General features: G+C 39.9%; 1 protein-coding gene across 8 annotated transcripts in view; it reads right to left on the bottom strand.

The window, feature by feature from the left end:
- LOC139478473 (polypyrimidine tract-binding protein 2-like) overlaps positions 1-23,996 on the bottom strand; it is a 153,366-nt gene that overhangs the window by 83,678 nt on the left and 45,692 nt on the right. Inside the window, exon 1 of one of the 8 annotated variants that reach the window (XR_011654308.1) lies at positions 14,380-15,203. The exons of 2 other annotated variants lie outside the window; for them this stretch is intronic. Coding sequence is in view for 5 of the 6 variants with exons in the window: in XM_071260942.1 (XP_071117043.1) it covers positions 14,380-14,592 (213 nt within the window). In the remaining variant the exon portion in view is untranslated. Of the gene's footprint in view, positions 1-14,379; positions 15,204-23,996 lie in introns of those variants that run through there. 5 more of the 8 variants (XM_071260942.1, XM_071260944.1, XM_071260943.1 and 2 more) reach the window with 5 other exon arrangements.

Genomic DNA, 23,996 nt, shown 5'->3' with positions numbered 1-23,996 from the left:
AAAAGCTGTTTCCTTCTGTTAGCTATGTTAACAGAACTTCACGGCATTCTGTCAAGACTAACACAAGGAAATAATTATGACTGAAATTCAAATAATTTCCTCCTTGGTATCTTATTAATAGCAAAATAATCGACAACTGACAAACCAAGTTAAAGAATAATCATAAAACAAGAAGGAGAAAGTGATTAAAAATATTGCCTCTCCATACACATTAAAAAAGATAAATTCATTTGAGTTCCTTCATCCTTAAGATGAGGAAAGGGGAACCGAAACATCCCCACTGATTCCTGATCAATGTCAAACTCATCTTCCCGTGAGCAACCTTGAAACTTGACACAGAAGTACAGGTCCTCGTTTCTCACTTGACCTGGCCAAGCAAGCTCTACCACGTATGATCCCCACCATCTCATAAAAGAAACATTATACAAACACTTTGTAAAGAGACTCACACTCGGGGAAAAGGTGAATGTGATGCGTTTAATTATTGAACGGCGCGCCCGGCAATGGAAGGTAGTTTAATCACTTGATGCTGCCAGGAAGGCAACTTTTGTTCCTGTTTTCTCACACGCACCAGAACGCCAACACAGAGATAATAGCGTAAAGCCCACATGGGCTTAATCCACGCTGCATGGCGCTGTGATGGGGAAACATCTTATTAATTTCACATTACACAAAACAAAACTTATATATTATACAAAATCTCCAATTAAAGCCTGCCTCAGTGTTCTACATTTTTCATAGTTGGACATCACATTTGAAAGGAAGCTAGTTGTTTTTTGCCTTGTGCGTAAAATGGGAACTGTAATGAAACTGAATAACAATATTTTTCACCATTGTGAATCAATGAACAGTAACGTGTGTGAGGAAATGACATGTTTCAACACAATTCAGATGCATATTTTATAGGACTGTTATTATGGGGAAGGCAAAGGAAAAAGAACACACTAAAATCAACATACTAACTCCCTGGAGCAATACACTGAAAGGACTGTCAGTCTTCACGGTTGACAACCTTCAAGTGTCCGTTCGAAATTCTGCCACAATGACTTATCTTGCCACTCACTCACAATATGATTTATCAGAAAGTAAGTACATGAAATATTTCTCTAAAACCTATCTACTGCATCTGAATGAGGTAACAACGGCTGACACCAAATTGGTGAAGACTTGGAAGAATCACGAGGACTGTTATGGAGTAGTGATTGATAGCAAGACCAACATTCCATGTCAAGGGGGCACGATGGTACACAATCAGCCGGGTCCTACACATTTCGCACTTCCTTTTACCCATTTAGTCGACACCTAAAGCTGCAAGTTTCATTCAGATCTTTCAAACGCCATTTGTTTGTCTGCTTTCATCAATGTTGTTGTTTATCAACATAACAGTTACCAAAACCCCTGTCTCTGAAACCAAGCAAGGTAAGATAACAACCATCTGGAACTAAGCTGAACATGACGCAGTAGAGTCCCCCTTTAAAACTAGCTCAAGATACCAGAGACCTCTTCTGCCAGGATTCAGTATTGAGGATCATAGGAAAAACCTTGTCATCCATGCAAGAGATGAGATCACCCACTCGGCTACCAGACACCCCTTCAACTGTTCTATCAACAGAATTGCAGTGGGGGCCAAATTACCGAATACAGAATCAGCAATGCCGCCTAAGTAACTAAGCTACCACTAATTCCCCATCAACTTCAACAAGCAGTCGAGATCTCAAGATCCACTCGTTGACTCCATTAAGTCCACTCTGAGAATGTTGTAATTTTCCTAAACAACAGTCTTCTTCTCCCACTACCTTCCTCAACGACATTCTATTACCTCTTTTTGCCCCTGGAGAAATGAAAACTTTAGCCTAACCACCTGTTTCGTCCTTATTACTCAATTCAATTGAGTACTATCGAAAATGACAAAATCAGCCCGTAAACATTTTCCAAATATTAAAAGCTTTTTTAACCTTAGTATTGACAATACTGAACTTATTTAGACTCAATTCAGCAAATCCACTCAGCCGTGTCGGAGAATCAATAAGCATCAACAATTATTCAGCGACTTCAGAGCTGGTGCACCATAAACGCTTCGAGAGAGAACAATGAGCTTCGGAGATGCGGTATGAACACATAGAACAATACATAGAAAACACTAACCCCACATAACAAAAAAAAATAAATTGAGATGGTCTGAAAGGTTAAGGCCATTTTCAACTTGATACTCCTCCAATACAACATAGGAAATGCCAAACAGAAGCATGTGCTCTTTGTGTTAATACGACCAGCGATCAAATGGATGAGGTATATTCCCATTTTGTTGGGTTGCTGTCATAGGCCAGTAGAGTTGTCGGATTCCTCACATAAATGCTTCAAACTTGCCCCAGGCACGTGTGCATGCTTGAACCTTACTCAATCGCACAAAAGGCCTGTTGAAGTTTCTCAATGATCATATCTTTTATCACTCGTTTATCCTTTCAAACTTCACAGAACTGCGTACTGCTAAAAAATAAAAATCACACATATATTTCCACTGAAATCCGAACTACTGTCCTGCATATTTACTGTATACCATACTATCAAGTGCTGGGAAGTTTTCAACTTTATTATTTTCTATTTTCACTGTATCAGCGCAAATTTATTGGAGAGAAAAATTATGCTTTTACCCACTTGTGGCAAGAAATAATATTGTGAGTCACATCTGCCTCAACAATGTTGAAATCGTTTAGAAGAATGTTTCTACTCTTACTGGGATTCTTCCCGACCCTCTCCCATCACTTCCAACAGAGGAACATGTGCCACAAAGGTCAAGGTGACAGGGCGGGGCATGGTCTCCACATGTGCAACAAGTAAGCCAGTCCTCTGGTGCGCACCATCAGTGACCAGAACTGCTGCACCAAGGTGCTCATACAACATCATCAACTTCCACTACAGCAGGAGTTGTGACATTCCAAATCCCTCTCCTTGTCGGAATACATCGCATTCCCCTGTCAATCCAAGACTGGGTCTACTGCTGTGTAACTGCCTTGTTTCAGGGTTTGTTTCAACTAACAGGAATTCTTGCATGAAATTAGAAGGAAAATGCCAGGTCAGATATGTCTTCAGAGATAAGGTTATTGAATCAACCTGTGGACCACGGGATTAGTAACTCATGGAAGCTATGAACCACAGAGTGAGTGAGTGAGTGAGTGAGTTTAACGCTTCACTCAGCAATATTCCAGCTAAATTACGGTGGTCTGTAAATAAATGCATCTGGACGAGACAATCCAGTGATTAACATCCGAGCAATTGGGATCCTATGACATGCATCAACAAAGTAAGCGAGCCTGACCACCCGTTCCGTCAGTGTGAGTGAGTGAGTGAGTGAGTGAGTGAGTGAGTGAGCGAGTTGGGTTTAACCTGCTTTGAACACTATTCCAGTTATATCATCTACACATACAAAGAATTGGCAGAAAATGCATGGGAAATTTGTACAATGTGAGAGGTTTTCAACAATAAAAATCCTTGAATCTTCTCTTGATGATTCTATTTCTGAATCACTTACAATCAAGACAGCCTTAATTCAATCCTGCAAAGATCACCACATCCATCTTCAAATTTTGTAAATCTTGGCCCTTTCAGAATAGAATACGGATTCATGTTGAATTACAAAAGAAAGGTTAAGGTTATGCGATTTCCTTCAGTGGCTTATTGTTGGTGTATTGAAACACGCAGAAACATACAATATGCAGTTGCCATTTGCACTGCGGAGTCCAGAGTTCACAGTGACTCAAATAGACCCACAGTAGACAGAAATCACAGTTCACGTTTCCTCTCTGCTCTGTCAGGAAATACCAAATTCTCTGTCATTTTGTCAACGCCTCCCAACCAGCTGCACTGCAGCCAGTCATTAGAGGGTGTGGCCTTCCCCAAATAGACTGACTGCTTGTTTGAAGGCTCGCTGCTGGTAGCCAAAGTTTCGCAAGGACAGGGCGAGACTGGACAATGAGATAATTCTATTAAAGCATAAGTCCCAAGCTGCAACTGGCCATGGTAACCAAGCTTCTCAGAGTCGTATGTTTCGGGGGTAATCCTGATGCCAGCCCACATCCATGAGTAAAGTCATGATGTAGGGACAGTTTCATCAGCCACTGCTTTTGTTGTAAAGTGTGTATATCACAAGAATGGAAACTCCTCCAGGCAGGAGTATCCAGGTAGATATGAAATTTATACCCTACTACAGAGTGCATTTCAATCTCAGGATGCAAACAGGGATTTCACAGCATAAAGGCACTGGATCAAGTCCTTACCATATGCACTGTCTGCTTTCACTTGCACTGAATAATTAGAAAAGATCCCTATCATGTCAGACTGCTGTAAATCTTCAAACCAAAATGTAGCTCAACATCCTGTATTCAATGTCGATGGATCAAGCAACCTGCTCTCTCCTTCCCCCTCCCTCTCATCACCCTTCTGATAGTTCTGTCTGATGTTTAACGCTGCACTCAGCAATATTCCAGCTATATGACGGTGGCCTGTATAAAATCAAGTCTGGACCAAACAATCCGGTCATTGATATCATGACCATTGATCCACACAACTGGGATACAATGACATGCGTCAACCCAGTCAGTGAGCCTGACCACCTGATCTCGTTAGTCGTCTCTTAAGACAAGCATAGTCGACTCTTACGGCAAGCATGGGTTAGGATATCTACAGTTAAAACTTCATGTGCTCTAATTTGAATTAACTAATCAGTGACAAGCTCTGTTCGAAATCTTCAACATCTCTACACCATTGACCAAATACATTGCTGGCTCATAGGAACCTGGTATGGATAAGGGACGCAATATTCCTGAGCGAATTGAAACATCTCAGAGGAATGAGCCAGTTTGGCTCAAGGATAGCAAGGGCCAGATGACAATTTAGACCTCCATTAACCCTTTCGCCCCGACTGCCCGATTTATCGGGCAGCATAAACCGTGTCCCAGAACCCGGCTGCCCGAAAAATCGGGCGAGAACTGTCCAAGCCCCACACCCGGCTGCCCGATAAATCGGGCGGCGCGAGCGTGTTTACAAAATCGCTCTTTCTACTTCCTTTCTCGTGTGTAATCTCGTTCTAAATATGGAAACGAGATATACACGTGATTGACACGTCATTCTATGGAATTTCCCCGTCTTTTTGGCGCGAAAATCGCGGATGTCACCTGTTTTCGCGACAGGTATTTTTCTCGCTTGAATCGTAAATCAAGCGTAATGGCGGCCAACTACGATTCGGATAGCGATCAGATGATTAACAACGACTCTATCGGGAATAATAATGTGTTTGAATTGAATAATTCAAGCGAAGGGGAGAGGGAATTTCGCGAATATTTTGGTGAAGATTTTGACGGTTTCGACGAGGTGTCCCCCCCGCCAACTTTCAAGAATGGGAGTGGCAGAGGGACCACAACAGTGGAGACATGAGGGATTTTGAAGAGGCGACAGGACTCAAGAATATATATATATTGACACCTACGGTGAGTGAAGAGTCATGCTATTGATTTTTTCCAACTGTTTTACAACGATTCTGTGTTTGAACGGATTATCAGTGCGACGAATGAGAATGCAGCCTACACGTGAACGAGCGATCACAACAACAACAAAGGTGAGTGGCATGACGTATTTGTTTCTTTTTTTTAAAAATTATTTTTCTGATCGCAATCCGAATTGTAGTTTGCCGGTTTGTCGTATGTCCTTATATTTCGCTCAATTTGAATAAAATTTATTTCTATAATCATGTTTGTTCTCTTGTTTTTTACATCTTAATTTAAATTTTAGTAACTGTATAAATTATTTATTTATTAATTGATTTAATAAAGTACTGATTTAATTTATTATGCAGTTGTAAATAGCAGTGTATTGTAAATATGTTATCACAACTTTTATATTTGCAGAACTTGAATTTACGATCTTTCTGTCCTTTTACAATCTTTCCCTCTTCAGATCAATCTGTGATATCTTCCCTGTGATGTCATTCTTATAGTAGCTGTGGTTCAATGTTCATGTAATGTGATAAATTACTTTTTAAAAACTTAAATACTTAATTTTTGTTTCAAATCCTGAAAAAGAACAAAATAAATCAAATATTTGTTTTTACCTGTGTTTACGAGTTTACCTGCGTTAACAAGTTTACCTGTGTTAACGAGTTTACCTAAGAGGCTGTAGGTGTATCATAAGTAATATGTGACATCAGTATAGAAAACAAAGTCAGTACCAAGAGTTGTAAACTTGTTTATTTGTTTACAGATGTGCATGAAGAGAATTTACCTGTAACACCTGCGATTACCTGTGCCGTCCAAGATGACAAGACCACTGTGTTATGTTTACCTTGTATCTGTGATTTAGTTTTGTGATTTTTAATACAATTTGAGCCAAAATTCATTGTCTGTTTTCATTTTTTCAGTGTTTTCAAGTTTTATTTCACTTGTAAACACCTGTAATTAGATAATGACAAAGGTTAGAGACAATAACAACAAAGAATATTAAAGTATACTTAATCCTCTTTACAATGGTATATGATCAATGTATATTAAAAGCAAGTTTCTGGTAGAAAAAGTGCATCAAAAATGATGGTGTGATTTTCTAATAATACTGCCAGGGAGGCCAGTGTACAGGCCTTGTCAGTGTCAGGGACTGCAGGGTTTCAAGGGACATAACTCTGGGGCAGCCAGTGATGAAAGAGTTAAGAACAGCAATGAATGGAGAAGACACGTGTGATAGACTGAACACCCTTCCTTCCTGAATACATGTGTTCTGTCGATAGGGAGCAAGCTGCAGACTCGCTCACGTTATCTCACAACAATTAACTCCTGCATTACGGTACATTTAAAGCTGAGATAGACATATGGACTTATCATTGAAGGAAACGGAAAATATTGCTTCCTCAAATAACTAAATAGTTATTCAGCTAACAAGGCTGTCAAACTGGCTGTCACGGCTGTTTAAGAGCCCTGGTGGTAAAAGCATTATACACTACATCTGCAAACTGTATGGCAATGACATGATCTCACAGCCAGGGGAATATCTTCTAGTGGTTGCATCCACAATTTGGTCTCTTGCATCAGAGAGAAACAAACACAGATGTTTGCAGAAAATAAAAACACATGACCACTCGCCATATGCTAGCCGTGATTAATATTTTTTATATTTTCAAATCGACCCCAACATGTATCAATTTACAGTGCAGCATGAGCTGCGAACATGGGAAACTTGCAAACCAAAGGCAACTATGGGCATTCTTGGCATATGTGAAGTAATCTCCTGTATCACAATTACAGAAGACTCTAGTTGTTCCAACAACAAGATAATCCTTCCCGGGGACTTGTAGAGCTTGCAAGCTGGCAAACAGCTGACAAGCTTCCTTCAAATGTCAGGACAGAGAGTCGGATGACAGCATGGTCTGTACTTCCAGGCAGCGAGGGCTCTACTGGAGGTGGGAGCCGGTGGCAGCTGTGGACAGTACTCCTGCATCCACTACCTGCTGCCCATAATTGTTAACAGGCTACACCAGCTTTGGAACCGGTAAATCAGACAGGTCGCAAAATGAATGAAGAACATGCAATGTCCTCCATTTATGCTTGTTCCTGAAGGACATGGTGGACATCATGTCATCACCTACGCAGGTCCAAATTATCATAATGGTGGAGACATTTTGAAGTCAGAAAAAAGACATTGTGAAAGTGCAATTCAATAGGACACGACTGTAATACAGACCTTAGGAAAAATAAAATATCACTGCAAATACAGAAACGAAAGGTTAAGTCATTTGAATTTGTTTCTCATATGGCACTTTACAAGTGTTACAATTCTCCAGATTATGCATGGAAATGACATTCTGCCGAGTACCAAAACAGTTTGCTTTGTTTAAGTCATCATGATGATTACATTAAAATAACTGGTGCAAAGACATACATTTGCTCCAAACTGAAGTCATAGACCGAGCAATTGCCAATTTATCATTTGGTTAAGTCCCAAATTTAGCCAATAAAATAAACTAATTTTGGTGAAACAATTTTAAAGAGATGATTATTTCATTTAAAACATCAGTACTATCACATTAAGATCTCATAAACAACACTTGTGGCTGATGAAAAAGTCATAAAATTTGAAGAATTTTCCCTGGCTCCTGAAGCTCTAGCAATGCATGATGGGAAACAGTGTCAGTATCAGAAAATGATAGATTACATGGAATTTCTTGAAGATACTGGACACCTCATTACAAGGCCCATGTTCCAATTAGAGCCAATGAGGCGGTTCACTGTGGGAACGGTGATGCAGATCAGTGTATTTGCCACTCAACTCACGGTGTATTACATTAAGGATTTCACTGTGAGGTTGATCCGTCTCTTACATTCATGATTCCTATCAATATTTCAAAATAAAATTTACTTTGACATTTTCATTCATGAATGGCCTTTTACCTTAGCCCTTTTTCATTATTTAAGTATGCATATCTGCTGTGCAAGCAATGGCTGAGTTATTTGTATACAATATTCATGTCATAATAACTATATACCATATGCCATATCTATGTTAGCATTACTAGGAAAAGTAATATTTTCATGAAAACAAAAAAAGAACTAGAAATGATATTTTGTGGCAGTCTAAACTGTTATTATACCCGTCTCATTTCAGATGACAGGATCACACAAGCAGAAAGGCTGAGGTGAGCAAATTAGCAGAATGTGACTTGGGAGTGTAATTGCAGCCTGATCTGGACACACCTGCCTACCAGCTGACCATTGTGTCTGGCCAGCAGGTCCCCGACAGTAGTAATCAATGGCGCACGCTCCACATCCGTTACACTACCTTCTGAATGGGGAATTGGTAATAGCACCACTATTGGTGTGAAATCTGCATAATGTACAATTTTTACAATTATGTCCACTGCAGATCTGGCCTCGGCCATCACTGAGCTTGAACCAGGCAAGGTGAGACAAACAGCGAATGTGGGTCAGCCATTACTGGTGTGGGAAGGTGGACAGGGCTGGGCCCCCGGGTGGGGAAAAAGGAATTGAAACCACAATGGAAATGTTCCCATGACTGTTAAAAATGGATGATGATAGTGAACTGTGGACATCCCCATCACTCAAGCAGACAATCGACAAGGAACCCTACTCAACAACCACCAACAAGACAGTATCAGTAACAAATATCTCCAAAGCTGAGATCCCCTAATATGATCATCCTGCATGGCATCCCCACATGCTGAAGACAATCGCTTGATGTCACCTACTCCATGTCATAATATGGAACTGTCAGTGTGACAAATCATTTGACAAATACCACACACCCCAGTGGAATTATGTTGTTTCCTGCAAGCAACAAGGCAGGCCTACTTGTAAATATGGCCATCGACTGGAACATGGAGTACAAGAGAGGCACAAGTGGTTGGATGCGGCCTTCCCCCATCATGTGTTTCTAGGCCATCACCTAATTCCGTGCAGTCAATCCTTCTTGCCAAACCTTGCCCTACTCCTGTTTCAAAGGAAAGTGAAAACTGATATGGAGTTAAGTGTCACTGCTGATCAGTCAGCCCAAGCTGCTATAATTGACACAGCCCCTCTATTTTTCCAACTTCTTCAGGTTTCTGGTAGCCCTACAAAAACAAAGTTGCTTGGGTTTCTCAGGTTTTCATACTTCACATGGCCAATATGGGAAAGCACAGATTCTAGACTGAACTGCAGACCAACAGATGGTAGGTTCTGCAGCCTTAAAGCAACTGGTGATTAAAATCAGATTAAATTAATACAGATGACAGATTACTCAAATCCGGAATAAATATTGCAGATATCTTTGATTTGATTTCATTCTGACACACAGCTAGTTTTAGGTTACATAATCTAATTCATGCCATCATTCAATGGGTTTTTTTCAACCCAGTACTCAGTCCATATTTTTGCTTGGCTGAAGATACCACCAAATGAATGTCCCCATTCCTGGTTAGTGACACCAATGGATATAAAAACTACCATCTCAATAATGACCCTTCACAAAGGCCACTATTTCCATGGCTAAATACACCAAGTCCCTGTCTGACGTATACGACTTGATATCGCCCACTTTAAATAAGAGGGCTGCAATGATAATGGGTTTTTACGTTTATATCGGGCTGCGACATCGGCAACAAGCAAATATTGACCATAGCAGTTATTTAACATTGTACTGTAACTCAACTTTTATACTTTCCTGACCTCCAATTGATATGAACACTGAAAAAGAACATGAGACCCAATCTACCAGATCAGCCAGTCAAGGATAGAATTTGGTGTCATGTACCTAGAGATGTACCTTCCAATATCTACTCTATGAATTAACACACACCTGTCATACCTACATATAAACTTTCAGAAAAACAGAGTCTGACATGTAGTAAGGTGTATTCAACCCATTTAAGGTGTATTCAGCCCTATTAAGGTGTATTCAACCCTATTAAGGTGTATTCAACCCTATTAAGGTGCATTCATAGGTTTCTGGCGTGCCCAAGGGACACAACTCTGCTCAGCGAATCTCAGACATTTACCACTTCGATGAAACCCACAAGCACGGGTATGGTGGTGACAAACCTAGAAACATAAGTCCTGAAACCGGGATTCGAAACCCACAATCATAGGTTTTTGGCGTGCCCAAGGGACGCAACTCTGCACAGCGAATCGCGGCACCTTAGACGACTGGGCCACCCGTGCCCCCGAATGATGTCATAACCTCCAACAGACCAATACTCCTACCTCAAACTTACACGATTTCTCTTGCTCATGGTTATTTGATTGGACAGGTACTTTTAGAGTTGTGCCATTCAAGTCAGGCTCAAAAGCCATGCAATGGCAGCGAAAAGAGATAAATAATATCCACTGAATGATGTAGGATGCCTCTGTAAGTACAGAAAGTCCTTTGTACTTAGTTCCTTTTGGCATGGTATAACAAGCCACAGATGAGCGATACAAGGGAACATTCCTGGCAGTCTGCAGACTGCAGTTCTCCTAAGCACTCATATGACAGCCTCATCTCAGCCTTCTCCAGTTACCAATGTCAAGGAAGACACCTGAATCTGATTTGTCTGTCAAAACAACTTAGATCTATAGTCATAGTCTTTGAGCTATAGCCATGGGTGGTAATAAGCTTCTATCTCTGAACAGCAAATTACAGAGTAAGTGGATACATTTGAAACTGTTGCTGCTTATTCTTGCAGTTTCATCGGGGTAAGGCCAACTGGATAGTTTGATGCAAGCTCCACCCTGCTCTTGTACAAGTGGTTGCACCTAGTCAAGGGAAAAACCTCTGTTCATTACACGAGGAGCCATAAAACACCCTCCATGAAAGCTTTTTTCTTGCTCCACATAACTTGAGCATGCATGACTGCACTGTCCCTTACCATACATCAAAAGCTTATTTTCAAAACAGTTTACCCCATGTCAATTTTGACAAGAGCTTAACTATCAATTAAACTTATTGATTGCTGCAGCTTTATTGTCTACAATCTCTTCCGAAAATAACCAGCCACCAAGCAGGCACCCCTGTGTGACACAAAGCCGACGTCCCCATTATTTCATCCTGGGAATGTTAGAACAACGGCTTTTATGGAAAACCATTTGATTTTATAACCCAGAAAAAGCATTTAATACACATGGCAGGCTGTTAACAGCGATCTGAAGCAAATGAAAAGCACTATCAGGCCCAGCTGTGATACACAGCAATTAATCGGGCAGTCCAGGATATAAGGTGGTGTTGGCTTTCCAGTACCTAGAACTCCACCCTCAAACATCTACTCTATCAATTAGCACACTTTCTCCCACACGTACCTGTCATACATTCATATTATTTTTCAGACAAAACAAGTCTGACAGATGACCCTGTCAGTGAAACATGGCCCTCTAGAATCAACTTCCCTTCAAAATAATATTTTTCTATTACATTAGGCGGGATTTCTCACAGAACATTCTGAAGACTGAGGAACAGCATTTTGTTAATTAAAACTACCAGCAGAAGTAGAACATGACACAAGATACAATGAAAGATCTCCTGAATCAAAGCTAGAGCCACATCTTAAGTTGACAAATCAGTGGTGGATATTAATATGACAGGGAAAGCCTGGACAACTACCTGATGCTGACACCCATGTTGGGAAAAGGTACATTAATTCTGCACAGTTGCAGTTTCAGTGCCATTCCTGTAAGGATGTTTCCACAATCAATGATAAAGTGATAAAGTATTGACTCTTTTCCCGCTTTGTGAACATGGTTATAGTTGCACAATGATGCCAGGTGCAAAACAATTACATTTATATTTTAAAGATATGAATGCCACTTGAATTATTATAGGATGATAACCATCAATCCTTTGTTCTGGAGGATATAGAATAAGAAACTATTCAATCCTATTCTAACAATGAATCTAAATATTTGAATGCAACTGATATCTTTTATCCAGTGTATTGTGTGGAGGATGGGGTTGAGCAGCTGGGATGCAGGATAAGCCAAGCACTACTGGTCAGAATGGGGCCCTTCCTGCTGGCCTACACAACAACATTGTTCTCATTTCAACCATTACATACACTAGTTCTAGCCATTGTATACAGCTGTTATTCACCATTACATAACAACCTCATATCCCACTGTTGATGTTTGGCATTGATACTAATCTAGGTGGCTAGCCTTTGTCCCATCCAATTGACCATTGGTCAATTTGCAGCAGGTGACATCCCCGCCCCCAGCTGCTGTTATGTAACGTATCACACAGCAGTACATGTGGCCAAGATACCAGGATGGGAAACAACTGAGTGTAAGCAGAGGATTTGTTTCACAAAGACATTGCTCCTTGTTAGCACAGCAAACAAGTCAGCCAGAAGTGTAAATACACAGAGCGCCTTCTTATCCACTTGACAATGCAACAAATAAATATAATTATTCCATGTCAATACTAGAGATTGCATGACAATTTACATGGCGACATTGACTTATGTTATATGCTCAAATACAAAAGTCATTCATTCAGTAAACCAGGTTTAACACTTCCCCGACAGAACCAACTTCCCAACCTATTCCCATGAAAACAAATAAAAAAATCAGTCTCCACCAATTAATTGTAACAAACTTCCTCCAACCGAGCAATTTACTTCAATGTTCCTAAAGATCAGCTCTCTTTCCTCTTTCTTACAATGGAAATACCCTCTCCAATATACTTCCTCTTGCTTTGTAATCATGAATACCATGAATACTGGTTTTGTAGCTGCATAAACAACACCTGTTACCAAAGTCAGTTGGCTTTCAAATATTTCCGTCACTTAAATACTTCCTGTGCTGTTTAAAAACAATTTGAACATTTTCACTTTTGATTCAGAATTTCCAAAAAATATTTTATTTATTACCCAGTGCAGTGGACTATTTCCTGATGTGGTTAACACGTAGGCGATACTTTTGCTTTTGATAATTGAGCTATTACAGATTGCACAATCTTTGTTTGCCATGTCAATATTTTCAGACGAGATGATCCATATCAGGTTGGGGGGGGGGGGGGGGGGGGCAGATATGAGACAAAGCTCACACTATCACAACTTTTATTATGGGTGTACATTTCAAACAGAATTAGGGGTAGTCTGAGTGGTGTCCACAAATATATTTATGACATTTATTTGTAACGGGATATCAAGAGGGGGGTGCAAATATCTCTACCAGGAGCTGGGCAGAATTTATGATGGTATTTGCGTGTAGTGGTTTCACTGTGCGAGAGAGAGGTGTCTATACAATCTGGTCATAAAACACAGACCATATACCCCAGGCCTGAATAGCAGACACAATTCCCCGTCGCCCCTGACAACCTCATCTAACAATTCCTGTCACTTTAACATCCACACACACATTCAAGTAAATCTCTTTCAAATTCTATTGTGGTTAAACAGAGGTTAAGTCAGCACAATGGCAGAACTGACTACCACCTGACCAGCCGATGGTGGACCTGGCTCCCATCTTTCATTCATAGCCACGAGCACCTTACATCCCAGTGTTAAACACGTGGGTCACAACATCCGTTCAATTCTGGCTCCAACTTGCCTTCATTCATAGCGACAGAGGAATTGACACTGCCTAAATGTCATATCCCTCAATTATATGAATTTGGTTTTAAATGCTGAGTGACTGCAAGTCGTGATGGTGATTTAACAAGCCTTTCAATGCTGGCATATACAAAGCTCGTAATCAACAGATGTCTAGAACAGAAACTATCCTCATACATCGTATCTCACATCATGAAGATGTAAACACATTAACATAACCTGACAACACAAACCAAACTCTTAACACAGCAAAGCCCATTAAAGGACTCAAAGACAAGCATGTCACATCTCTCAAAGTAGTAATTTTCCCAGGTGAGAGAACCTACCTTTCTGGACACAGCTAACGGGGTGATGATGGATTGCTGAGCAGCGGCAGCAACGGCAGCGGCAGAGGCAGAGGTGGGCACCGGCAGGAGAAGATCCGCTGGGGAGGGGGCGGGTGTGGCTTGAGGGATGGCACTGACTGTTGGGGTGGTTTGGAGAGCAGTGGGTCCTGCTGATGGGTGGGGCAATCCGTAGTTGTACCAGCATACATACATAGTGGGTCACCTAAACTACATACATGTGGCCAGTCACTTATCCCTGGCCTGTGAGAGAAGAAAGAGTTGTGTGAGTGAGGGCTGTACACAATGAAGTAGCACACCCGGACTTGACCTATCACTGTGACGGGAGACCTATAGACAGCTGGCTTGTTGGCTGTTCCGGCAATCACTCCAGCCTACTGCTATTACTGCTAGTCGTGCAGTGATCAAACTGCTCATAGAAAGGTCAGTCACTGCTGAGCCCCACGCTTTCAACTCTCCCTGTATCCTGAATGTCAACACGGCCACGCTCTCCCGCTTCACGCTTTTTTCACAAACAATATCCCTCCCGCGTGCTGTTCCAGTAATTGCTGTCCCCCCTCAAGCAATGAGACAAGTTCTATAACGAGATCAGGCTGTCCACCCTCCTCTCTTCTATTGAAAGCCCAGGCTATGACAGGTCCGAGTCCTTGATAATGGGATTGGAGAACAGACAAATATTTGCTTTCTATGTGTTTCATAGGCCACGCATAACAAATAACCAGGTCAGGTGACACGACAGGTGCCGGGTGGATCAGGGAGAACCGCCACTAGGATCAATGGTAATTTTACTAAATGTATCCTGATGTGTCGTGAGCTTTTCTGCCACCTTCGCCAGGTAAGCAAGGAGAGCTATGACAGGTATTGGATGCAGAGGTTGGTCACATGATGCTCCACGCCAAGATAATAATAGAATCCATTTATGATATCTACTGTGGAATTTGCTGCAGATAGTATGCTTAACTACAGATGGAGTTGTAAGATAGAAATTGTGCAGGGGGAAACACCCTTCCAGCTTGATCTTCACATCACATCTCTACTCCAACCATTCACAGTATTGATCTTGCTTCAAGCTGGGACAAAACATCGCATTTTGTGTCATCTCTCTCCAACAAACACAGGATGACTTGGGTCAATAAAACACACAAGTTGAACACTAACCATCGCTCAGCAATCTTTGCTCAAATTAATACTAACAGGGACCAACTGGGCAGGTGTTGCTTCAGCCTACATGTTACATAACACTTCTCTAAAGGATAGACAGAAAAGCAGGGAGGAATATAATCAAAATTTTAACACAATACTTCACCAAAGCGTGGAAAGCTTGTCTGATTTTTTGCATGTGTATTGATTTCTATGTAACAAATATACATATGACATATTGCAACAGGTGTTTCAGAATAATAAAACTGAAACATGACATTTCAATAAAGAGATATTAACAGTTAAATAAACAATATGTAATTATCATGTCAATAGCGGTATGTTTTAGAAATATTTTTGTAACAAATTCTCCCTATATTAGTTTGGAGATATGTTTTCGTATTTTCCCTATTCATACAAACATATTGTGCGAGGCTTCTTCTTCCATGATATAAAAGGTGGCTTATATTTTTTCAGTAGGACAAAATATATTCGGTTTTAAGAGCATACTAAGAAAATGTACCTTTCGGTAAAAAACTGTCGCAAAAACAGGGTCTTGGATCATATTCATTACTAACATGCATGTCCTGCCATCCTGTACAGTGGAACCTGATTAATCTGCATCCCATTTATTAAGAACCCCTGACATCGGGACAAATACTGGAACGTCTACAAATACTACTCACTAGAAGTTAAATAAGAACTGATCAAGTATTCTCTTATATCATATATAACAATCAAGACATTCATACACTCATAAAATCGTTAATCCAGGAATGTTTCAATCCAGAAAAAATCATGGGGAACTCTCCAATCAAGATGAACAGAACGTCCCCGTACAAGACTGTGGCTTTCATTGCCATATAGATGCCTTAAGGGAATATGACATTCAAAGGTGTGTCATTATAAATGTCAAAAATAGGATTAAAATGCTAAAAAAAAATCTTGTTGTGAAAGCATTCTTAGGATCCGGCTATCATGAGAAACTAGCCACTGACATTAATCTATCATGAGAAACTAGCCACTGACATTAATTTGTCAAACTTAATTTTTCTCTTCATTTTAACATCACCGTGAAGACTTCAAACAACTCACCATCGACCACTAGCCCACATCAACAACCAACCATGTACATTCATCTCTCATCCGGCTCACATGGCAATTAATATTATTAACAGTAAACATGTATTTCCAGTAAAAGCTCATAATGAAGAACGTGTAAAGCCAATCCTATCCTACAATATTTTGAACTGTAAACCCAGCATTTCAGGTTGAGTGAACCCGCTAAGGTGGACATGGGGGGGTGGGGGGAGGAATGGGGGTGAGGGGGGAGAGACTGGGGAACACCTGTTACAGACGGTTACAGACTGTACAAGCCTATTTCTGCAACATCTTGTCACTATGAATGACATGACATGGCCACAATTACTGAAACCCTTCACTGTGCATGTTGGAAATGTTTGATATAAAAGTAAATTGATATCTGAAAAACGTCACATCAAACGCTCTCACCATAGAATAACGATCAAGTATCAACTTGGCACCATAATCAATAGGACTTTATATATTTCTGACACAATCACATGGAGATTTTTATTTTCTACCAGTCTATTTCAAAATATGGTTTATTAATTTTTACCAAGTGGGACTAATATTTTCATCAAGAAAAATTGTTATTGTATATGGAATATAGTGTACATTGATTGCTTTTATTTATTTTGACCAAAGCAATACAGTCAAGACAAATGAAAACTTACTGGACTGTCTTTAACCTGAATCCACAGAAGTATTGCAAAACAGTTCTGAATCAATAATGATCCAAAAAGATTTTCCCCAAATCAACAAGAGTCATCAGGAGTTGACATATGTCCCCAATCTGGTGCAATTGGGAAATGTAGTTTGACTTGTTCTCCACTTTTGACTCTTGGTCACTGCTCTCCATTATTTCTCCAAATCCCATATCATCAAATTGCGCCAGTTCACGACTAGACTGATCTGTACAGCAAGTTTCATCAAGAAATATGTACCGTGTAACAGTTTGAGAGTTCTGCTCCAGAAATAAGCACTACCTTCATTTTCAGTATATCTTAACATGTCATGAAAACACAGCGTTAGAATTTGGCACTAGTCCTGTAGTCCTGGTCAAACTGCCCAATAGTTAAGGTATCATAAGGACTAGTAGAAATTTGCCATTTTTAAGGGTTTTACTATATGTTATTATTATAAGGACTAGTTGACTAAATATGTTAGTTTCTACCCCTGAAACATGATTAAATTTTTTTTTTTTTTTAATCACTTATCATGAAACGGCACCAGTTCTCCACTAAACCCATCTATAGAGTTAGTTTTGTCTGAAACATATTCAACATTTTAGAGGTTCTGATCGGGAAACGAGGACAAACCTCATTTTCAGGGTAAGTAACTTATAGTCATGAAAACATGAAGAAATTCATCAGATATAAATATCGCTAATCATGAAAAGGCACCAGCTCACCACTAGACTGATCTTTGTAACAAATGACATCAGGAATATTCAACAGTTTTTGAGTTCTGCTCGGAAAATGGACGAAGGACGAAGGACGAAGGACAGACGGATGACATGCAGATAGCTTTACCTCCCAGTTATTCAAAGCAGGAGGATAACAATAGCTGTTGAGTAAATAAATATCTTGGTGTGTTCACACAATATATGCCAAGCATGTAATACATGGATATATACAATACTTGATTGCTGGTGATGTTGATCAATCAGTGCTCTACTACACGTATCAACACCTTCCCATCTGCAGCCAGCTCTGCAGCCGGAGGTATCTGAGGAAACGACACCACCATGATGGTGATGGATGATGCAGACATCAGCTCTGAGAAACTCGTGCAAAGTGGCAACTCAATATGAAATCATAAACCATCATCATAAACCGCAATGCTGAATACTTCACCATTAGCAATAAGTCTTCCACCAGCATGAATTTACTTCCCACAAGTTTAAAATGCATTTCAAGACCCGATTTCTCACTCAAGCTTTCGGTGTTCTCCAGGGGAATTTTATTAAATATTAACTTGTCCTGTTAAACTCTCATTATGTCCAGATTGCCCAAGTAGTCAACTGAGCTGGGACTGGGAAAGGGCTTGGGGACGCATCTAATGTAGACCGTAGCAATATCAATTACATACCAACAATAGACAGTATTTCCTCTAATTTCCTGATGGGAAGACTAGGCCCAAGTCCTTTATAGGACCAACATTGGCCCCTCGAGTCAGACTTGGGACAATGGGCTTTTGTGTGTGCCCAAAGGGCTCCAAAGGCTTTAGAAACTCAAATAGTTTCAGTGATTGTTTAAGCAGTGATTCTAGATAAGGGATAACCACAACTATTAAGGTCTTTACATCTTCATCACAATAATGTATTTGTGGACAAAAAATGAATTGTATGTTCGGATCAAAGAAGGTGTGCATGCGAGTGAGAGAGGAGGGAATGAGGACAAGGGATTACAAATAAAGGAATAAAACCTCCATTAAACGGTAATCAGCGATCAGGTGTGTGAACGTGAGACAGAAGATGGATTAAACAATGATCAAGGCGAGCAACAATGGATGCATAGATTAACTCAGAGCTGTGAATACCACCTGCCAGAGAAACATGGGACTTGATTTTGTCACAGTTATGTCACAATTTCAATTTCTTCAGCATGTGTATCACCTGTTTGCTGGGTGTAATACAGCTTTGGATAATATTGCGGCTAAATCACAACAAGTCAGTATAATTTGGGAAAGTGCAGAAAAGTTGTAAGTTGTGTAACACTTTAAAACTCATATTCATTGTAAGGATGCTGGCAAAACTACAAGCATAATAATTGCAGCAAATCTGAGTTTCAAACCCACAGCCAGCAGATCCTGGTGTAACAAAGGGGGACATCTCTGCAGAGCCAATAATAATCAGGAGATGATCTGGTGCATTTAGGAAATGGAGTCTGGCTACTCATACACCACCAAGGGTAAAATGCCATCTGATACCTTTGTTCAACATGTCCTTGATAGAGTTTGGGCAAATAAAGCAGAATGATACAGCTAAAAGACCACACAAATAATTGTGACGAAATGATTATCTTAAGGATGAAGAATTGTAATTTAATTAGAATTTTCTCTTCTCTGCCATAATTATATAATACCACCTCCCCCGCCATCTGGCACATGAGAAATTGAGGTGTTTACCTTAAGGCTGGTTTTCTAAAAGCATACACTGCAAACAGGATGCACAAAATCTAAAGCATGGAACTCCGGAAAAGTAATAATCAAAGCATTATTTTTTTAAGTTGGTTGTGACCGGTACGTCTCAGATAAGCTTGCAAAGTTTCAGGATACTTCAGTAGTTGCTGTGAAAACTTGTCCCCAATGCAACCACTATGCACTAAGCACCACTATGCACTAAGCAAAACAAGGAGACAAAAGATATTTCTTTTAGAAATACCACATCAAAAGGCACCAGTTAAACAGGTTTGGAGTTATCCTCCAATTCACCATGAGACTGATCTCTACAGCAAGTTTCATCTCGAAATATTCAACTGTTTGGAATCCTTGCTCCAGAAACGAGCACCACCCTTATCTAGAAACAAGCAGTATTGTACTTATTGGTTTGAAACAATGTGTCTGGTACTTGTCAGTTCCAATAATGGCCAGTAGTGTACTCAATGGTGGAAACATTATCTGGAGCACTGGTAAAATACTGGTGGCTGCAGCGAAAGGAAGCAATGTTCACATTGTCTCCAAGGTAGAACAGCAGATACAGACAGAGGAATACCAATATATTGTCAACTAAAAAACACATAAAAATGTCCCAAGTATAATTAAAGTACATGAGCTGACATCAAGAAACATCATTCTTCATATAAATCCTTTGGATTGTGAAAGTATCAGGTATCTCTCTTGGCGTTTAGTGTCTCGTAGAACACAGGTGGAACAAGTAGGGATTGTGTAGAACTTCACCATCAGCCACATGAAGATGTCCTTATAAGTTTCAGTTTTGTAACATTCCCTCCAGTTTCAGCGCATAGTTCCAGCATCTTTAGTTATACTAGGAACTGCCAGGTGCCAAGTTGCTGCACTGTTTGGTATTGGCTAGAAATTAAATTTTTATGAAATAATTTTTGAGAAGAATTTTAAAAAAGGTGTACAATACTAAAACATGGTAAAACAAGTTTCAAATGCCTTTCCATTGAACTTGTTGAATTAAAGGCACACACTCTCAAGGAAATATTATATCACAATCAGTTCTGTCAAAAAAACATTTGCAACTTTGTGTTCAAGTAGCCTCCCAGGTTGTTGCTTTGGCAACACTAGTATTAAGTTCTGAAACTAAGTAAAAAATCAGTATTGAATCAGTATTCATACTTGAATACATTTTTAAAAACAAAATAAAATGAATACTACAAAAGTAATGTGTGACTTTCAAACAGCTTGAAAATTAATGTAAATACATTGCCATGAAGATTGCTGATGGAGGATCCATTCTATTTTTTGTCTCTTTATCCATAAAAACGTTATCCTTTGATAAAAAAGCAATACCTTTTAGTTTAATGAGCCAGACATATTACACGGATGAGAGATCAATTGTGTTTGAAAATGGAAAACCGATAAACTGAGTTGTGAAAACAGAAGAGTGACCACTTTGGGGTCGGTGGGTTGGTTCTGAGTGGACTCGACGCACCTATTTTACCTTAAATAGAAGAACTTGGCAGGGCCATAGCTATGACCAATGGATGTTACATAAACTGGGAGAAAAACACCCTGCAAACCAAGCTGGAGAATAATTACTCCTTACAATCTGTACATAAGCATCTCTAACAGAAACAACCTGAACAGAGTCATCCATACTTCCTCCTGGAAACTGGAACTCCTTCAAGCAATGATGACATGCAATATGATCTTAACCTAATTGCTATTTCGGCAAACTAGATTAAAATACTAAAATGATTCACTATGATATCTTAACATTTACAAATATGAAATAAATTTCAGGTTGCCATGGAAACATTTCTTTGGGTTGGGAAAACGATATTATTACAGTAGTGGCAGGCTGTCCGCATCCACGTAGGTAATGTATCGCTGCGAGCTCTGAATGTCGCACCTGAGCTAACGCACCAACAGGTACACAGAGCCGAGTGACTGACAGTAACGGCGTGCCTGTGCGTCAACCAGTAAATAACTAATTCCCCACGCTGATCAACGAGAAGAAATACATTAACTTAATTGTTTCCATACATAATTTCGTAGACGACGATTTACACTCATGTAACTGACATAGGGAAAGTTCCAACTGACAAAGGCAACAGTTACAATAACATTTATTGATTATTATAATTAATGAAAACACCCAACGACTCTTTCATGGTGTGGCACAATGGCAGCAGCTTTCATCCTGGAGATAACGGTCAGGTCTTCCATCATGCCATTCCAGGAACTAACAATGGCCAATACAGAAATCAATGACATCATTTTGTAAGCCACAGTTGTTTTTATTTCAAAAGATTTCAAATTTTTATGACACTAAAAGCACTCATACAAAGAGGAAGCGTAAATCTCCTGACACATCACTAATCCTGAGGATGCAACCTGTTGAAGCCATTCTGTTTCACACCATATTGAAAGCAAAACTCACAAATAATAGTTGAAAATAAACAATTTATTTGTGAGAGTGAGGAGTTAAAATTAAACACTGCATCTGCTTTATTTCAGCCATACCTATCTTAATTCTTTCTTGTAATATTTTTTATAGCTGGAATATATATTTTCACAAATTTAAATCAACAAGTAAATTCAAAATTGAACAAAAGAATCTATGTGGAGTATGCCATGTTTCACCATCGTATGAAGGGGTGGTGACTGGCATGAACACACGAGAGTTCTCCAGCTAACATCTGTGGGGACAACAGATTGATTCTGATCAGATTCCATAATGTTGCATCCAACAATCTCATCATAAAATTTTCAGCCATCGACCATTACCCATTACAAATCAATACAAATAGTCTAAAATGGTGGCCGTTCATCTCTAGTCAGCAATTAAATCTGCATCAACTCTCGTCACCGAAACAGACGATTCTCGCACACCATTGTTGTCCCCATCAAAACTGCATCTCATCTCGATCATTCGACGGTCCTCTGAGAGGGCGCCACCGCTCTACCTTTGTTTGTTCTATAGTCTCCATATTACATTTGCGGAAATTGGGTGATGGGATAATGGACCAGGTTCTGGAAGAGTGTAGGTATCAACAACTGATTATGACACCAGTTACAGGCAGTGTGTGGAAAGCTCCGTCTGCAAACCATTCAACATGACAAGCAGCAGACAACTTTCTGCTTTAAGTCAGATTCAAAACTTTACACTTACCATACACATACCACGGCAACTTAAACCTGATGGAGCCATTGATATTTTGTCATTAGCTTGGTCCCAAACCAACCAGGGTCAGACAGGTCGTATCAAACAAGTCCATAGTTCAATGTCAATGTTGTTTGTCTGTTGTTAAATGCCAAACTTCCAAACGCAATATTCCAGCTATATGAGTGAATACGGTTTTTGCCGCTTTTAGCAATATTCCAGCAACATCACAGCAGGGGACACCAGAAATGGGCTTCACACATTGTACGCATGTTTCGCAGTGTCGAACGCACACTTTAAACCACTAGGCTACCCGACCATTTATCCCAGCTATATGATTGAGTCTGTAAATATTGAGTCTGGACCAAACAATCATGACAGTGACATCAGGGTTAGAAACTAACAGTTTTCGTCAACTAGTCCTTATAATGATAACATATAGCAAAACCCTTAAAATGGGCCAATTTTCTACCAGTCCTTTGGATACCTTTACTATTGGGCAGTTTGGTAAGTTCTACAGGACTACTGCCAATTTCTAACGCTGAGTGTCTGACATCATGAGCATCGATCTATGCAATTGGTCACCGAGTCTGATCACATGTTCCTGTTAGTTGCCTGTTACGACAAGCATAGTCGAAGCATACGGCAAGCATAGTCGAAGCATACGGCAAGCATGCTTGCTAAAGACCTATTCTGTACTCTTTAGGCTGTGCCAAACATCACCAACCAACCCCTAACTATCGTGATGACCTTGATGGGAACTTCATTTTACTTTTTGAATGTCTAGTATATTGATGAGCATTTCATCAGTAGAAATAAAAACAAACAAAAACATCACGCATGTTGATAACACACTTGCATAATGAGAGAGGAAACATGGATGTCAAGGTCAGGTTTATATGAAGGCCAGACATGTGAACGATGACAGGTTTGCTTTGATGAAGTCATGTGGGGAAACAGGCCGGAATGCAGCTAATTAAAAGCAGTTTTCAAAACTTTGGCTCAAGCCTCCTGAAATGTTGATTACATGGATGGTTGAGCTATCCATTAGCTGGGAGCAGGGTGTCCATCACAGCTATGT

The sequence above is a fragment of the Haliotis cracherodii genome, unplaced genomic scaffold, assembly GCF_022045235.1.
Source record: "Haliotis cracherodii isolate W230 unplaced genomic scaffold, xgHalCrac1.p SCAF_4, whole genome shotgun sequence".
Classification (NCBI taxonomy): Eukaryota; Metazoa; Mollusca; class Gastropoda; order Lepetellida; family Haliotidae; genus Haliotis; species Haliotis cracherodii.
Note: the sequence above shows the minus strand (reverse complement) of the source record. Positions and strands in the feature narration are given on the sequence as shown.